This window comes from Petromyzon marinus, chromosome 10 (genome assembly GCF_048934315.1).
Source record: "Petromyzon marinus isolate PM22_M1 ecotype Great Lakes invasive population chromosome 10, UKy_Petmar_22M1.pri1.0, whole genome shotgun sequence".
NCBI classification, from domain to species: Eukaryota; Metazoa; Chordata; class Hyperoartia; order Petromyzontiformes; family Petromyzontidae; genus Petromyzon; species Petromyzon marinus.
Genome location: NC_133676.1, coordinates 1,967,041 through 1,985,097, shown reverse-complemented (window position 1 = coordinate 1,985,097; position 18,057 = coordinate 1,967,041). Strand labels below are relative to the sequence as shown.

Sequence of the window (18,057 nt, the reverse complement as noted above, 5' to 3'; positions counted from 1 at the left end):
GCATAAAGTACGTTGACTCGGTAATCCTCCTCCCCACTTTGTGCAAGAGCGCACAAGTGTGGTCACCACATCTACGCCTCTATATAAAGAACGAAACAGTAAGACTTCTCCACAAATCTGGCTGTCGCCTGATGAAGCTAGTTGTAATTACTGGCGAAACGTCAATCAGATTGTAACTGTTGTGGCTTGGCTCTCCAACACACTGCTGTGCTGTACGAGTGACGAATTGGCACGTTTTGTTTACGTGCCAACCCTTACTAGTTGGCTGTGTCGGGTGGTGGCGGGTTTTAACGACACATTTATATATCTACACGAATGAACCTAAAAAACCTCTATTATGGATATTGGTCGCGAAAGCTTACGTGTTAAACTGCTTAATTGTGTGTATATTAAAGATACTGCTGGCAGGTCACCAACATTGGTTCAAGCAAGCCTGACAATTCTAATGAGACACTGAATGTAAAATCCAGTCCAGAATTTGCATGTATTCAACCAATGCTGTAGAAAGCACGCATTCCCAGAGGGTCGTTTGGCTGATGAGATGTGTAAACATTTTTTACGGGGAAGAATATAAATTGGAGAGGCAGATGGTCCGCTTATTTATTTTGTTTTAATAAATATTTCTCCACAACAACGCTCAAGATAATTTTAAGTAATAAATTACTGTAGTGTAAAAACAAGGTGTGTAGTTTTGCCGCGTGTCAGTGACCGTCCGCTCTCTGCTTTCATCAGCTGAAGTTCAGGGGGAGGTTGAACGAATCTTTGAGCTAGCTCGCACCCTCCAGCTCGTGGTGCTGGATGCTGACACCATCAATCATCCGGCTCAGCTCGCACACTCCAGCCTCGCACCCATGCTGGTCTACGTCAAAATATCATCTCCCAAGGTAATGTGCTGTCTCCAATACCTCTCTCTCCCTGTGCTGCCAAGTACCACAACAGTACCACCAGATATCGGTAGAAATAAATTCCTGCCACCCGAACGTGGTCGCCCATTGCTCGCCGGAGTAGCTTCGTTGTGTTCATGTCAGGTGCTGCACAGGCTCATAAAGTCACGGGGAAAGACCCAGAGCAAGTACCTCAACATGCAGATGGTTGCTGCAGAGAAACTCGCACAGTGTCCTTCGGTGTGTACGACACGTCACGTCACAGACACACACAATACTGCACACATGACCCACTCAGCACAGCTGTATTCTATCACATCTACAACACTCACCTGTCACGTTCTATTCTGGACAACTGTTCTGCTTATCCTGACTTTCCACGAAACTCCCAGCATCTGCCTCTGGCACCTGTACTCAAATGGCAGCAATTTTGAACACCAATACAATTCAACAGCAAAAAATGCATACATTTGTTGATGCACAGTGACAGTTTAAACAAATTATTTGGGCCTTTCGGTAAAGTCACGTAGATAGGTTCAAAGAAAATAACAAAAAACTACGTTTCGATCGCAACACAAGCGGTCGTCATCGTCCTGATGACGACCGCTTGTGTTGCGATCGAAACGTCGTAGTTTTTTGTTATTTTCTTTGAACCTATCTACGTGACTTTACCGAAAGACCCAAAGAATATGAATTCCTGCAGTCACGAATGCTTTAAGTCAAAAGTTTAAACAACTTTATTTTTAACCTTCAGTAAGGATATAATTTTAAAATCAGATACGTTAGTGTAACACAATCTTAAAATAGAGTGATGATGAAATAGGTTTGGGGACCTATATTGATGTGACAAGATCTCCTTTCTCCGTTTGATGGCTAGGACCTCTTTGACTTAATTCTGGATGAGAACCAGTTGGATGAGGCTTGCGAGCACTTGGCTGATTTTTTGGAGATGTACTGGCGGGCTGCACACCCCACTTGCGGTAGCGGCACCCCTGCTGCTGTTGCGGCTATACCAGTCTCAATGCCACCTCCGTCTAACCCCGAGCACTCTGTGGTAAGTATGCATGCGAGTCACTCTCTGCATTAACAGAATTATAATCTCGTGGCTTTCCATGCATATTCAAATTTATTTTTCCAGCTCAATGAGCATTGTTTTCAGCCCTGAGCCAGTGGTGGCAATTGTCCATGGAGGGGTAACGAGTTGCCGTGGGGTAATGGCTAGAGGCACAACGGACGGTTCGACGCTATCTCCCGGCGCAGTAGTTGACTGTGGTGCAAGTTTTTTAATCCCCACTCCACCGCCCCTGTTCACCCAGCAGTACAAATTGGTACTCCCCAGTTAGCCCATTGTCGGCAATTTGCGTGTGGTGAGGTTAAGTGTGGGTACACCCACCTATTCCCAAGATGTCTGGCCAGCATTGACGAGTAGACCAAATACCCTCTAGAACTCACGCCAGTGGAGACCTTTCTGCCAGCAATGGCGTGAGCCGGCGATTGCAGGGCTGCACCTTTAACTGGGAAACAAGGACAAATGCACCACGTGGTGACTTCGACGCCATGCGGTTTGTACGCTCCCACGTGCCACTCGGTGAATCTGATTCACTTTTAACTTAAATAAATTAGTGGCTCCTAACATTTCAAACTGGTAATGGACTCTGATAACGGTGACTGATTGACAACCCTAAGTTTCCAACGTCACTGAAACGAATGTTAAATGTCACAGGCTCCATATCCTCCGAACCAGCATGAACAGCAAACAAGCAGGGAGCACACATCGACACCGCCGAGCCCCCGGCGACACGCCAACCACTACCACAAGATGACGGAGCGAGGGGGTCACGGCGAGGAGACCTGCGAGCCAGTGCATGCCTCGAAAATTGTAAAGGGCCAGGCGGCACATAAGAAGAGTTCACAGAACTCGTGTGAAGAACGGCCAAAGCACGGCCACGCCAAGGTGGGCAGCGGCAGAGAAGAGAGAACGGGAGACAAGGGGAGTCAACAAAGGGACGATCACCGCCGACAAAGAAAACACCAATCGCACGGGCACCATGACCATTGAAACGTACACAGCCACGTGCAACAGCCAGGCCACTTACCGACTGCCTCTCACCTCTCATAGGGACCAAAGGACCGAAACCCTCAAAAGCTGAGTCACTCCAAAACATTAAAGTGCACTGTAGCCAGGACAAAACATTGACACGGTTCTCGCTCGGTCTCTGTTCGTGTCTAAAACAATTGGAATCCATCGCTTAAAAAGTATCCTGGAATAGTCTGCCGTCTGAGTCACAGTTTGATGCTGAGCTGTCGATTCTGTGCGATAACTTCACTTGCACTTGTATTTGACACACGTCCCTCTATGTTTACACACTGGTGCAAGTTACTATAATCCCATTTTCATGTTTCTGTAACTGAACTTTGCTATGGTTTTTAAAATCAAATTGTCCGAGCCGAGTTTCGTTACAGGAAATATAGTATTTAATATTTGTGTGTACTATTTTCAACTTCATCTGTAATGTAGTTGTCTTTGATCCGATTCTAATTGCTTCATTGCAGTACTGTACTTTGTTTTTATGTTATTGCTTGTCATTTTGGTGACCCAGGTACCTCTTGCAAATACGACTCATTGTATCTTGAGCTCTTACCTGGTTAATCAAAATAAAACTTGAAACTGGACAGTTATGAGCAAGAACATTTATCTAAAGCAAATGAACAGGGCTAGTCTCTCATGAACTGTCCTTGCCGCAAGTTTACAGATCTGCAGAAGTTTCTCAATGGATGCAGATTTGTAAGACTGTTAAGTGTTATGCTATTTATCTAACAGAGTTTCCTTGCGGTTCAAGCAAGCCTCACTCTGCTGATGAGACCGGCCCAGTTTGCTTGTCTTAAATCAATGCTGCTGAATTATGCTCTCCCAGAGGGAAGGTCGTGTCACCAATTGGATTAGTAAAAAGTACTTTTTACGTGGAAGGACAGATATGTTACTTGTGCTCCAACTGCTGGTCCATGGACCATACCCCCCTTTTGTGTGATGTGGGTATAACATGTCCCCACTTCCAGGATCAGTGTCTGTAGGGAAATGCATGACAGTGGTGGACCAACACCAACCTGTTTAGATAGAGATACGTTTGATTCATTTCAGCAAAAAGAGCCCAATGAGCTGGCAGGCTCTATTTCATGGGCATCCTGCTCATGAAACATTATGAGAAAAAAGTTTTGCTGGCTGGCAGGACATCATGTCCAATGGGACGGACAGTCAGGTCCATAGAATCTGCAGGTTGTAAGTGTACGTATAAAAATAAACATGTTTAGTATTAATCTCACACCTCTTATTATGGCATTGCATTTAAATGTTCTTTATTGAAAAAAAAAATGTACAGACCAGTGTTTCTGCAAGTTAAAAAGTCAAAGTGATTTTTCATTCAAAGCGACAGTTCTGATCTCCTGTTTACAGCCCTGAGCCAGTGGTGGGAATTATACATTCCTAAAGCAAGGGTGAGTCTATCAATAGGATTGCCACTGTTGACTTCCCTACAAAATGGTAACTATTTTACCGACCTCAGTTGGATGATGGGCTGAATCAACCCCCAACCAGGAATTGAATTCGCAACGTCCTGATTGCGAGCCACCCGCTATATACTGCTGATTTACCGGGTCAGTCCAGTATCCTGCGTTTGGCAAAATAACAGTTACATATTTTTGTGAATGTCAGGGAAGAAGACTAAAAAAGCCTCCTAAGTTATATTAACGACTGTGGGGAAATGGGCAGTTTGGTAAACTTTGCCATGAAGAAGCCAATTGTGTCGGTGATGGCACGGTCAAGATTATGGGGGGCCCGGGGAGTGGTTGAGACCCCACAGACTCCATCCTCTGTTTCACTGCCAGGGTCAAAACGTTGCAGCAGACGCAGATGCTGAGGGTCCAGACCAGCTCCTGGCAGACCCTGACCACCCAGGTGAGGCTCCTGGAAGGAACCAAATGTAAACAGAGCTCAGAATACTCCTATACACATCAATATGGCCATCGTACACTTCACAGCCCCTTGACATCCAAGTTTAGCTGTTCACGCAGAATCCAGCTGTACGTCAGAAGAAGACAAAGGATTACATGCAAACTACCTGAGCGACGAGGTGCAGCTGAGGAAAGGTCCTCAATGCCCAGGCAACCTGACGTTCATTTTCAGCAGATGCCACGGAGCATGTGGTGTAGAGAAGGACCCCTCCTGGCCGCAATAACGCCACTGCCTGAGAGACAGACACAATAACAGTCGACAATGTGGCTGACATTTTTTAAAATACAATTTCTCTGCACAGAAAGGGCCAAAATGTGAAACGGTCAGCAACAAACAGTATTATCAAAATTGTAATAAATAAAAGTTAACGGGTTTTTTGGGAAAAGAGACAATGGGAGGGAATTCTGAAGTGGGCCAGTGCGTAGTGTCATAACCTGCAGTGTCGTAATTCAGTGGGTGAGTGAATTGGTGAGTGGTTGATTGAATGGGCGTGTTGATGTGTAGTGTGGTAGCTGAACAGAGTGTGGATGAGACAAAACATTCAGTCTCGGAGACCGAGTTCTCAACATGGGTGGTTTGCACATCTCGAGCAGCGGCAACAATTACCGCAGCCAGAAGTTTGCGCTGGAGGGGAGCATACGACTGCAGCTGACGCAGGGAGGCAGGGAAGCCTAGGCAGGGCCGCTTCCCCAGCGCACTGCATGGAGCATCCAGCAGCACCCTGTCAAAATACTCCTCGGGGAACGGTGGGTGACCTACCCACCACAGCAAGCACATTATGTTTGTATGTAGCGTCACTCATGCAAATCGCATCTCAAAATGCTGCTGCAGGATTTGAAACGTGCAGATTTCGCACAGAAGTGTGGGAAACCAGACAAGAGGAAGGTAACCAGGACCAGCATCGGCAATTGCCCAAGCTCTGTGGCCCTATATTGGGATGTTTGGCCAACTCCATTTATGAGTTTTATACAAGTGGGAGGAAGCAGGAACAACCGGAGAAAACCCATGCATGCAATGGGCGGTGAAAATCCCCGTACGGATGGAAATTAATCCACTTGCTATACTTGCATGGCAAACCAGATGGCAACTTAGAAGCCCACAGGGCAGGACACGTTGTCGGAGGGGACGATGGTCAATAATAATAACGGAGTGGCAGCCAAGGAATGGAACGCATCCGAATGGATGTCCGCTGAGGAGCTAGAGCATTGGGCTCATTTCACGTGCAGGTGCTGGAAGGATTATTGCATGACAAGACCATGAGGTGCTGGTGGATTAATCATGGTAAGATGACACTGCAAAATTGTATGTCACAGTCAGATTACAGTTCATTTGCACGTTTTGCCAAGCTGTGTACCTTTGCCGGTGTGTGGTCCAGAGGCGATGGCCTGTGTGCTATCACAACAAAATGTCTGGATAGATTTAAGATTCAGCCGCGATGCATTGTTCTGAATTTTCTGTACTTTGGCAGCTGTCTTGTCCAATGCAATTATCTCTCCCTGTGTTACACACGCACACACACGTTTACATTAACATTTTCCTTCCTCGTTCCATGTGTGGCATAGTGAGTCACTTACACAGTTGCGGTGCAAAGGCCCAAAATGCCAAGTGGCCAGCAACAAACAACATTATTGTGTCTGTCTTTGTGTCTCCGTGTCTGTGTCTTGTCTCTCTCTCAAATTTCACACAACTTCTAATTTAGCAATCTTTGGAAGAACGTAATCAACCAGGCTATGCGTTAATTGTGTGTTGACCGACTCTCTGTGTTGCATTGCATTACATTTCCAAATTTTACTAAGTTTGTTTGATTAAGTGTTTTCTCTCTCTCTGTGTCCTCCTGTTGTTGCTCTAGTATTTCCTGCAGTCATGAAAGCTCCAAATCTCTCATTGACATGCTAATTTCTCCACCCCCACCTCTCTCTTTGCCACCCTCTCTCTATTTAAGGCCTCGACACAGAGACGTTGTTTCTCTGTGTGCCTATGTGTGTGTCTCTCTCTGTGTGCTTCTGTGTTATCTTTCTCTGCTTATGTGTCTGTCTGTGTGTCTGTATGTCTGTGTTTTGTCACTCTCTCAAATTTAGCAATCTTTGGAAGAACGTAATCAACCAGGTAGGGTGTTGACTGTTATGTTAGCCGACTCTCTGTGTTGTATTGCATTATATTTCTAAGTTTACTAGGTTGATTCTCTCATTCATTCGTACCTGATGATTGCTTGTGTTGCAATCGAAACGTTGCATGCCATTATTTAATTTACTTTTCTTTCTACGTGACTTTAAAGAGAGAACCAAGGAACATTATTTATTTATACACTTCCAATTATATTATTCAACTCCCGTACCTCCGATAAGCACAGTTGGCTACGTACGGTGCAAAATAAGTTGTATAGTGCTTTAAGATCATCGATGAAAGGCGCGATATAAATGTAATTGATGTGAAGAGAACTCCAAAGCTGAGCTGTGCGAGGGAAGAATCAGAAAGAGAAGTGTTGAGCTCTGCAGTGTGGTGGTGGTTGAACAGTAGTGGATGAGACAAAAGTCAGACTGGTTGACCTAATCAAGATGAGTGAAATAATTCATGAAGTTCCCAGGAATGGTAACCATGGTAGAAGCAATAGATGAGCGATAAGGTGGCAATTGGTCACCAGTGGGCGAGCAACTTGAATGAATCAGGGAGTGCTGGATCATCAACCAACCTGTGACTGCTTTATGTTGAATTCCATCAAGTGTATAGGGGTAGAAACACAAGCTCAGAGAGGGAGGAACCAAATGAAAAGGATAATAATGATCTCCATAATAAACAGGAGACAAGACATTACCGTGTCTCCCATGAGTGTGGCGATATGCGTGGTTTTCCCTCCTGGTGCGGCACACATGTCTAGAACCCTGAGCCCAGGGCGAACGTCCAACACGTGACCAGCCAGCACGCACGGCAGGTTCTAGCAGAGGGAAAACATTCACAGCACATACCGACCAGCAGGATTGTTAACAACTAAACCGGTCACCATTTCAGAATCGAATTACCAGCTCCGCGAGTCAGGAAACCGGCAATTGATTCCAGTGTCATTCTAGTAATCACTGTACCAATTGGCAAACATGGCCGTATAAACGCCCCCCGTGGTATATTTGCCCTCATTTCTCAGTTCAACGGTAAAGATGCAGCCTCACAATTGCTCACTCACGATACAGTGGGCAGAAGGGCCCCTGCTATGGAGCAAACTCTAGAGGTATGTTTTGTCTACTCTTCTACATTGACCAGATGTGTTCGAAGAGGTGGGCGTACCCACACTTTACCCCACCACACGCGACCTACCAATTGACTGCAGTGATCCCATATCTACTGCTAGGTGGACAGAGGCTGTGAAGAGGGATTTAAGGAACCTGCAACGTTGTGTCAACTGCCGTGCCGAGAGATGGAATTAAACCTCTGGTTTCTAAGTTCCCTGTGCTATCCATTACACTTCTCAAGTTAAATAGGTACCCAATATTATGGTTATTCTTGGTTCTTTCGGTAAAGTCACGTAAATAGAAAAAAATACAAAAATACTTCAATTTTAATAAAAAATAAAATTCAAAATAATAAAAGCAAAAAACCCACAATAAAAATATGAAAATAAAATATTGAAAATAATACAAGCAAAAAACCCACGACGTTTCGATCGCAATACACAAGCGGTCTTCTCTCCGCCTGATGAAGACCGCTTGTGTTGCGATCAAAACGTCGTGGGTTTTTTGCTTTCATTATTTTACATTTTTTATTTTATTTATTGCAATGTTTAATTTAAATGTTATTATTTTGTATCTTCTTTTTTCATTTTTTTATGTTTTTTTTCTATTTACGTGACTTACCGAAAGAACCAAGAATATTAATTCCTGCAGTCACGAAAGTTTTAAGTCAAAATTTAATATTATGGTTTGTTACTAGACATTTTTGCGGTTACCAAAAATGTAAACAAAAAATAATGATTTGAACGATTTTAATTCTATTCCACAGAATGGCAATACCCTCATCAAGTAACGAGTGTATGTGTGTGTGAACATATTTACCTGTGGGAAGAAGATGCTGGGTGGGAGGTTTTCGAAGGATGGGCTAAAGTACAGCGGCTCCGTCATGCTCACCCCGATCCCACTGCACACACGGATTCACACTCATTGCTGCATCCATGGGGCGGTGACATGGCCCAGCGGTAGCGCGTTCCAAGCTTGATGCAGAGGTCCACGGTTTGAGTGCGGAAGGCAGCCCTGGTTAACACAGCGGTGTGTACTAACCACAAATACCACATGCTGATTGCTTAACAGTGGACATAAAAAAAAATCCTGTGACGTCACAAGTAGGCCATTGTGTGCCGGCGTCATGGTTGAAATTTGCCAAATTTAATTAATTATTCACAAATTACTCAATTGGCATTACACAACAGGTATACTAATGCCTACTTACAGACCGGTGCTGCACAGGGAGAGCTGGTCTGGCCAAAATGAATGACTTATTAATAACAGCACGTTGCACCAACTAGATTGGAGATATCCATTCAAGAGAACGATGCAGACAGAATCAACACTGGAGGTATACAAAGCAATTCCCAGTATAGGTTTGAAGCGGTCTCAGTAGCCAGAAACAAACAGCACTATCATGGCAGTGGTTAGCCCAAAGAACCCTACTTCTCCCGTAAATTTCACAGCCACAGCTACCAGACTGTCTCGTCTCATCCACTATGTTCAACAACTGCAATGCAGGTCACAACACTTCCCTGCTTCTTCCCTCGCACGGCTCCACTTTAGAAATCCCTCCCATCGTCTCTTCTTCATAATAACGTTGCTCAACTCAAAACACGTGTGTTAACTCTTTATCTACAAGCAATGGCAATCGTGACGTTTGCTGCTGGTTGCTTGATATTTTTGGGGCGCGTGCTCAGCAACCATCTCTCACCTGGTGACTCCATCTTTGAGGAATATCTGAGCCCGGCTTAACCGGGCTACGCCATTCCCCACGAACAGCACGGGTCCGCACAACGGCTTCACGGTTCCACGTCGGCACTGTCCACCGATGTCAACAAACACGGCGACGCGGTCACCTGCTCGCATGGCTACAGCAGCCAGGAATGACAAACGCATGCGCACGATGGGACTACATGTTATTTTTGGGTTAAACCACTAAAGGACTGGCCAAATGTGTGTCCAAAGACCCTACATCACCCAACATAGCCAAACTATTTAAATTTCCACGTTTACAAGTGTTTAATAAAATCAAAAAAATTAATGACTTCTCGATTTTTTCTGACTTACTGGATTTTCCTGATGATGCAAGACAGTCTCAAGCAAAACTAATCTAATTTTCTAATTTTCTTCGTGAGAATTGTTCTATAACTCACTGGTGAGCTGAGATGATTATGGCGCATTAATTTTTTACTATGTCAGGTGGTGGAGGGTTTCCAAACAAAAATTTGGCCAGATAAGTATGTGGCCTAACTCAAATATCAATTCAGAATCATAACATAGGCTGCAAATACCTACGCATTAAGTAAACGTAATTGTTACTGGCCAAGATTAAGCGTGGCTCTCAAGGGTAAATAGGTAATTGTTGTTGTTGTGATTGTTAGGTGGTTAGTGTCCATTGCAGCTATTCTGGTGTAATTTGAACATTTTACAAAATTTACTTAAAACTGTAAACAAGACCAATGCGAGTGTTGTACCAGTACCAGTAAGACACCACTAGTAAGATATAGTAGACAGATCAAAACATTTTAACAAACCATTTACTTAAAACTTTTTTCTCAAAATTTTACATTATAACTATGGTTGTCAAGTGATAACCGGTAACCGTTTCCACAATGGATTACCGGTTCTGAAAGTTAGGAACTGTAAAATCGATTCCAGTGTGGACTTTTTAATGCAGTGCAGTGCCTGGCCCACATATGAATCTTATGGCGGTACCCCGGGGTACCATAGTACCCCGGCCCTCGCATAATGTCCGTGATGCAGTCATTTTTAGTCTGTTGATGGTCGGCGATGCGGCAATCCACTCATCTCGACGAGCCGTGCACGATGCACCACTACAGTCCGTACGAGCGTCCAGGGTTTCAGCGCAATCGTCCTCGCTGCGTTTCGACATGGCGGAGTGTGGCACTGATTTCGGATTGATTGGTTACCCCAGTCACGGAGTGAAGTACACCCCTGGAAAAAAATAGTGTCCCAGAAATAAAATATTTTAATTGCCTCGGCCATTTTGTATTATTTGGTACCCTGGGGTACCGCCATAAGGATCATATGAGCGTCCGAATTGCTCGGTGACACAGGCCTCAGGGTAAAGATTATATGGGTAAATAAAATGTACAGTGAGGGAAAAAAGTATTTGATCCCCTGCTGATTTTGTACGTTTGCCCACTGACAAAGAAATTATCAGTCTACAATTTTAATGGTAGGTTTATTTGAACAGTGAGAGACAGAATAACAAAAAAAATTCAGAAAAACGCATGTCGAAAATGTTATAGATTTGCATGTTAATGAGGGGAAATAAGTATTTGACCCATCTGCAAAATATGACTTAGTACTTGGTGGCAAAACCCTTGTTGGCAATCACAGAGGTCAGACGTTTCTTGTAGTTGGCCACCAGGTTTGCACACATCTCAGGAGGGATTTTGTCCCACTCCTCTTTGCAGATCTTCACCAAGTCATTAAGATTTCGAGGCTGACGTTTGGCAACTCGAACCTTCAGCTCCCTCCACAGATTTTCTATGGGATTAAGGTCTGGAGACTGGCTAGGCCACTCCAGGACCCTGTGCTTCTTCTTGAGCCACTCCTTTGTTGCCTTGGCCATGTGTTTTGGGTCATTGTCATGCTGGAATACCCATCCACGACCCATTTTCAATGCCCTGGCTGAGGGAAGGAGGTTCTCACCCAAGATTTGACGGTACATGGCCCCATCCATCGTCCCTTTGATGCGGTGAAGTTGTCCTGTCCCCTTAGCAGAAAAACACCCCCAAAGCATAATGTTTCCACCTCCATGTTTGACGGTGGGGATGGTGTTCTTGGGGTCATAGGCAACATTCCTCCTCCTCCAAACACGGCGAGTTCAGTTGATGCCAAAGAGCTCCATTTTGGTCTCATCTGACCACAACACTTTCACCCAGTTGTCCTCTGAATCATTCAGATGTTCATTGGCAAACTTCAGACGGGCATGTATATGTGCTTTCTTGAGCAGGGGGACCTTGCGGGTGCTGCAGGATTTCAGTCCTTCACGGCGTAGTGTGTTACCAATTGTTTTCTTGGTGACTATGGTCCCAGCTGCCTTGAGATCATTGACAAGATCCTCCCGTGTAGTTCTGGGCTGATTTCTCACCATTCTCATGATCATTGCAACTCCACGAGGTGAGATCTTGCATGGAGCCCCAGGCCAAGGGAGATTGACAGTTCTTTTTAGTGTTTCTCCCATTTGCGAATAATCGCACCAACTGTTGTCACCTTCTCACCAAGCTGCTTGGCCCATTCCAGCCTTGTGTAGGTTTAGAATCTTGTCCCTGACATCCGTGGAGAGCTCTTTGGTCTTGGTCATGGTGGAGAGTTTGGAATCTGATTGATTGATTGTGTCTTTTATACAGGTAACAAGCTGAGATTAGGAGCACTCCCTTTAAGAGTGTGCTCCTAATCTCAGCTCGTTACCTATATAAAAGACACTTGGGAGCCAGAAATCTTTCTGATTGAGAGGGGGTCAAATACTTATTTCCCTCATTAAAATGCAAATCAATTTATAACATTTTTGACATACGTTTTTCTGGATTTTTTGTTGTTATTCTGTCTCTCACTGTTCAAATAAACCTACCATTAAAATTATAGACTGATCATTTCTTTGTCAGTGGGCAAACGTACACAATCAGCAGGGGATCAAACACTTTTTTCCCTCAGTGTAAAGGTGCAACCATGAGGTATACCCACACTCGATCAGCAGGTCACATGTGGTTTGGTCCAACCACATGCGACCTGCCCAATCGACTGTTGTTTCTGAGCCTTCCCTAGGTCAACTCAGCCTTAAATGGGTACTTGGTGCGGTGTGTAAACATCACCATGGGCAAGACAAAAGTGGCCGTTTGTGGTGCCAGCCACCCATTGTGTGCTGTTAGCATTCAAATGTGCTAATAGCACTTGCCTCAAATCTATAAAGGGGATCTTTGTTTTATACGTGTGTTTAGTGTATAGGCATATGTGTACGTAGCATTACGTGTGTTGTGTGTGTCAACTGATAGCCTGGACACCTTTGCAAACGAGATGTTCTATCTTAAGGGGTTTTCCAGGTGTAATAGTTTCATAATAATAAAACAAACACGTGATATCATTCAGTACTTTTAGGAGCTGCCAAAATTCCAGGGACATAGACATGGGCCCCTCGCAGCACCGCGTTCCCACACTCCACCGCAACCACCACCTGAGGCAGTCCATGCTCTTGCTGCACTCTAAACAACCACACATGAGAGTATGAGTGACTTGCTGTATTATTCATTACAACTTTGATGGTGCTGTTTATTCCTGGTTGCTTGACATTCTGGGCCTTTGTACCTGTGCTCAGCAACGGCATTAAAAAATATACCCTAGTGAATACAGAGGGGGTGTGAATATTGGCTTAAAATCATGGTACACTTTCCACAGTGACTGTACGATGTTTGCTTGTGTTTTGCAAAATCCAGTTTCTGAGCACAGACCATAAGGTGCAAAAATGTCCAGCGGCCAGCAAAAAAAGCAGCACCATAAAAGCTGTCCGAGATACAGAGTTTACACGTGTTTTACATTGAGCTAGGTTAGTATAGGAGCTTGGGAAAAAAGGTGCGCGGGAAATACAAAGTGACAAGTGTTACAACATCGGCAAAAATGTGTGCATTGTATCATAGTAATAATTGATCAAATAATGTATGAGACAAGTAACCATCGCCCTTCACACCATGATTCTGATTAATTCTGCAGCTAAACATCAAAGGAGGTAACAGCGATGAAAAAACAAACTTTAGATCTCACCGTTACAATAGAGATAGGTATTAGAGTAGAAGTCCCAGGAAGTGATTTGTACAAAGCATAATGTGAACAAACAGGTGACAGACAATAGCAAAATATAAAAGTTGGGCGACAACATGGCCAAGCGGCAGTGCGTTCGCTGCTTGTTGTAGAGGTATGCGGTTTTAATGTGGCAGGCTGCTCTGGTTAATACTGCAGTTGTATTGACCATACCATATGCACCGTCTGCTTAACAGTGAGTATTAAAGATCCTGTGTCGTCATTTGAAACATGTAGAGCACTGTATGCCAGGATAATGGTCCAAATTTGTCAAAATAAAAAAAATGCCCACAAATCACTTCATGGGATTACACACAGCCATCATCGCCTTCTACAAGCAGACTCATGACCATTTGCAGGCCAGTTCTGAGTCACCTGTACCACACAGGGACAGCTGCTTGAGAGATGTGATGGAAGGCGCTTTAAGTTGCTGACGCATTTAAGTAAGCACCATAATATGCAAGATGTATTGTTTAGATTTAAATTCTAAAATGACTGCAGTGCAATGTTTCACAATACCCCACCTTGTTTCTAAGACAGGCACAAGCAGAATGTCTGGCACTTGTGGATGATGCAGCACTGGGATTTCACCTCCACATACCTGTCCATGCTTAAATAGACAAACAACCCAGAAAACAAACACTTCTTATTCCATAGACACGTAACAAGGATGTGGTCCACACTCTCACATTGACCGATGCTTCAGGACTTCCTAATTTACTCATCACTCGCCCGGCAACAGTTGGTCGCCTCCTTACCACTCTTTTATCACTGCTACTACGGTTCTTGCTCCCGTGAACGCCACTCAGTGTACCACACTGTTACATATCATCCACTGTGTTCAACCACTGCACTGCAGGTCACAGTAGTGTGCCTTGCTGCTTCTTCCCTCGCTCTACTTTGGAATTCCCTCCTATGGTGTATTTTCCCAAGCTGCTATAACGTTGCTCAATTGAAGAAATGTGTGACGTTTATTACAACTTTAATGGTGCTGTTTATTGCTGAACACTTGACTTTTGGGACCTTTGGGCCCTGTGCTCAGCAACTATATATATAAAAAACTATATTATGGATGTAAAAGAGAAGTTAATTTCCAAGGGGTTTTCATTGCATGGTCATCAGAGGTGATGGCAGCTTAGGGGGCGTTTATCCAGCAGTGGATCGAAAGTAGCTGATGACGTACAATTTAGCATGCAAGTCCCTTCATTTTGCATAATAAAGTATCTCTCCATACTACATGACATTATAATTATTGTCATTGTGGAGAATATAAGAAACAATAAATAAGCGGACAATAGCCCTCCCCCCCAGACGTCTCTCCAAATAAAATTAGAAATATTTTCTAGACAACCCATGAGCCCCCCCTTCTGGCAGTGTATTTTTTCAGCGGCATTGATTAAAAACTAGCAAACTCGAGACCGGTTTCAACATTCAGTGTCTCATCAGCAGAGTCAGGCTTGCTTGAACCACAGCTGATGAAATTCCAGATGTGTATTGGCACGGATTCTTCTCTGTTATATATAATACCGTACACAACAGGAAATAATGATCAGGGTTGTGGATAATATATAGTGCAATCAATAAGCAGACGTTACGTTCATATCTGTCCCCCAATTAAACATTATAAGTATTTTTTACACATGCCATCAGCCATACGGCCTTCTGGGAGTCAACATATTTTGGCAGCATTGGTTCAACGCAAGCAAACTCTAGACCGGTTTTTAACATGCGGTGGGCCCTTTGTTCTGCGGTGGGCCCTTTGTTCTGCGGTGGGCCCTTTGTTCTGGGGTGGGCCCTTTGTTCTGCGGTGGGCCCTTTGTTCTGCGGCAGTCTGGAGACTTGTGTCCCCGTAGTAACCTGCTGGACGTGGCTGCCGAGGAGCGAGGCTGCCTCTGCCGGCGACACGTGGAGCGAGTTGTAGCGCACGCACGTGAACGACGGAGGCAGCTGTAGGCGCCTCAGCACGGCGCGGAAACGCCGCTCGGCAACATCGGCGCCCTGCGCCTGCACAGCCTGTCAAGGGGGGCGAGCGACGTGGTGGGTGGCTTCGAGACCTCACCCGGACAGACACGCGCGCAACCCTACCACGCCTGACATTCTCAAGCACAGTTCAGACAAAGTTGGAGCACCCTGCCTCGCGGCACTTGACATAAATCAATGTAAAGCAACCAGGGTGATGACTCATCCAGCACACTAATTCACTCCAGTCACTCGCTCACTCACCGGTGATCAGTCACCTCCTTATCACTCTTCCATCGCTACGACCATGGCTACTGTTTCTGTGAACATTACTCGTTGATTGCTCCACCCATGTTGAGAACTCGATCTACCAGACTTCTTAATGCGATTAATAGTATTCAACTACCATATTGCAGGTTACAAAACTCACTCATCCGATCACTCACGCATCAATTCAGACGGTTTCGTCTCATCACTTCGCTGCTTCGTCCCTCGCACTGCTCCACTTTCGAATTCCCTCCAATCGTCTCTAATCAATGTTCAAGAAACATGTTAACTCTTACAACTTTCACGGTTGAAGTTTGTTGCTGGAAGCTTAACGTTTCTGTGCCTTTGCTCAGCAACTTTGTAAAAACTAAAAAATATCCCCCACCACCCCCCCGCACAAATCACACCCTGCAAGTTTGTCGGCAAGATTCGAGACAACTCTGCGGACATTTCTCATTGAGTCTGGGTCTCGTCTAAAATCTGTGCAGGTCACTGCGATAAGAATGTTGATGGAAAAAAACCCAAATCAGATCTCGGTACAAATAAATTGCTGCCACCCGCACCTAGTTACCGAAGCCAAGCAGGTACCTCTGGGTGCAGGTAGTCTGCACGCAGGTAATCCTCGACATGTCTGGGCAGGTGTTGCTCCAGGTCCGTGATGTCCTCCATCGTCTGCAAGGTGTGCAGCTCCTGGACCACACACACACACACGATCTACACCAACACCGTTTTGGTGGGACACGGGGCCTTGATTGGCGAGGCCCTTTCGCCGGGGCAGACTTCGCGTACCCAGCCGGGACCGACTTCGCGTACCCAGCCGGGACCAGGCCCGTAAGAAAGCGCGGCCGCCGTCCCTGGCGCTCTACAGAAACGCGGAGAGACCTGGGGGACACACGAGCAGGCCTTGTGCAACGGAGACCGCTTTGTCCATCGTACAAACACTACCGCCAGCGTGGCTGTGGAGGAGGGTGGCAGGAGGCGGTGTCGCCGAGTTGGCGGACACTCTCACGAGTCGAGGGCGTCCAGCAAATTGACTTCTTGGGATTCTAGATTTGAAGCTTTCGTGACTGCAAGGATCCATACTCTTTGGTTCTATCCTTGGGAGGCGGGCACACGGACGCAGGAGGTTTGAGTGGCGACACGGGGATCACCGTCGCCGTGTGACTGTAGGGGATCTACGACTCAAGGGGGGTTATTACTGGAGTGATGTGTGACTGTGGGGAGCGTGGCAATTCGCGAGCTGGCGCTGCGAACCCGGCGGTCCGAGTTTCAATTCCCGCTCAGGGCCAACATCATCGGTGACGACTGCTTTGAAGCGGCCCTGGGCCTCCGCTAGCCTCAAATGAGTACTGCACCTGGGGCGCTGTGTAAACATCGCCACTGGGGAGACAAAGGCGGCCGCGGCCCCGTGTAGCCTTTTAACACGGGGGTTGATGTTTGTTGTTGTTGTATCTCTGTGACTGTAAGGAAGAAAGACCAAGCGACACCTTCACAGACGACGAGAGGGAGTGTGCCCAGCAGACGTCCCGGCCATGACGATCCGAGCCACGCGATTTCGCGATTCGCGATCCACGCGGATCGGATCGATGCGACCCCGTGGTGGCGACGTCGTTCTTGGCGCGCGTTGAAGCTCGCGTAAAATTTGCGCGCCCGCGTTTGGAGTTTGTGAGCCACGTAGCCATGACGGCTCACAAGAGACAACAAACGATGCCCAGTCCGCCGGGCAGCGGGTGTAGAATGATGCAGTTGTTCACGATGTGGTCCATCGCTTTGTTCGTGTCGCCGCAGTTCCCTTGAGTTTTGCTCGCTGCAGGTCACAAAGCACCCCCACCCAGTGCCGGATTAAGCTCGTGCAGGGCCTGTAGCATATGTTATAAAGAGCCGTTAATTAAAAAAAAACACACAAATA

General features: G+C 45.7%; 2 protein-coding genes across 3 annotated transcripts; one reads left to right on the top strand and one right to left on the bottom strand.

Annotated features, from left to right (window-relative positions):
- Positions 1–736: 736 nt before the first annotated feature.
- Positions 737–3,480, top strand: LOC142924200 (uncharacterized). The gene is made up of 4 exons (XM_076066019.1): positions 737–884; positions 1,029–1,124; positions 1,762–1,938; positions 2,608–3,480. Exons 1-4 carry the CDS (start codon positions 852–854, stop codon positions 2,941–2,943), a joined length of 642 nt encoding a protein of 213 aa, XP_075922134.1. The 5' UTR covers positions 737–851; the 3' UTR covers positions 2,944–3,480.
- Positions 3,481–4,221: 741 nt separating this feature from the next.
- Positions 4,222–17,864, bottom strand: NSUN6 (NOP2/Sun RNA methyltransferase 6). Of its 2 annotated transcripts, none has more exons than XM_032951849.2 (12): positions 17,636–17,864; positions 16,737–16,838; positions 15,780–15,935; positions 14,447–14,532; positions 13,221–13,330; positions 9,814–9,970; positions 8,934–9,015; positions 7,706–7,825; positions 6,248–6,389; positions 5,500–5,648; positions 5,000–5,125; positions 4,222–4,845 (listed from the first exon to the last, which is right to left on the bottom strand). In XM_032951849.2, exons 1-12 carry the CDS (start codon positions 17,828–17,830, stop codon positions 4,621–4,623), a joined length of 1,650 nt encoding a protein of 549 aa, XP_032807740.1. In that variant the 5' UTR covers positions 17,831–17,864; the 3' UTR covers positions 4,222–4,620. The 2 variants fall into 2 exon arrangements, with proteins under 2 accessions (XP_032807740.1, XP_032807741.1); XM_032951850.2 differs by having other exon boundaries at positions 17,504–17,641.
- Between the last annotated feature and the right edge of the window lie 193 nt (positions 17,865–18,057).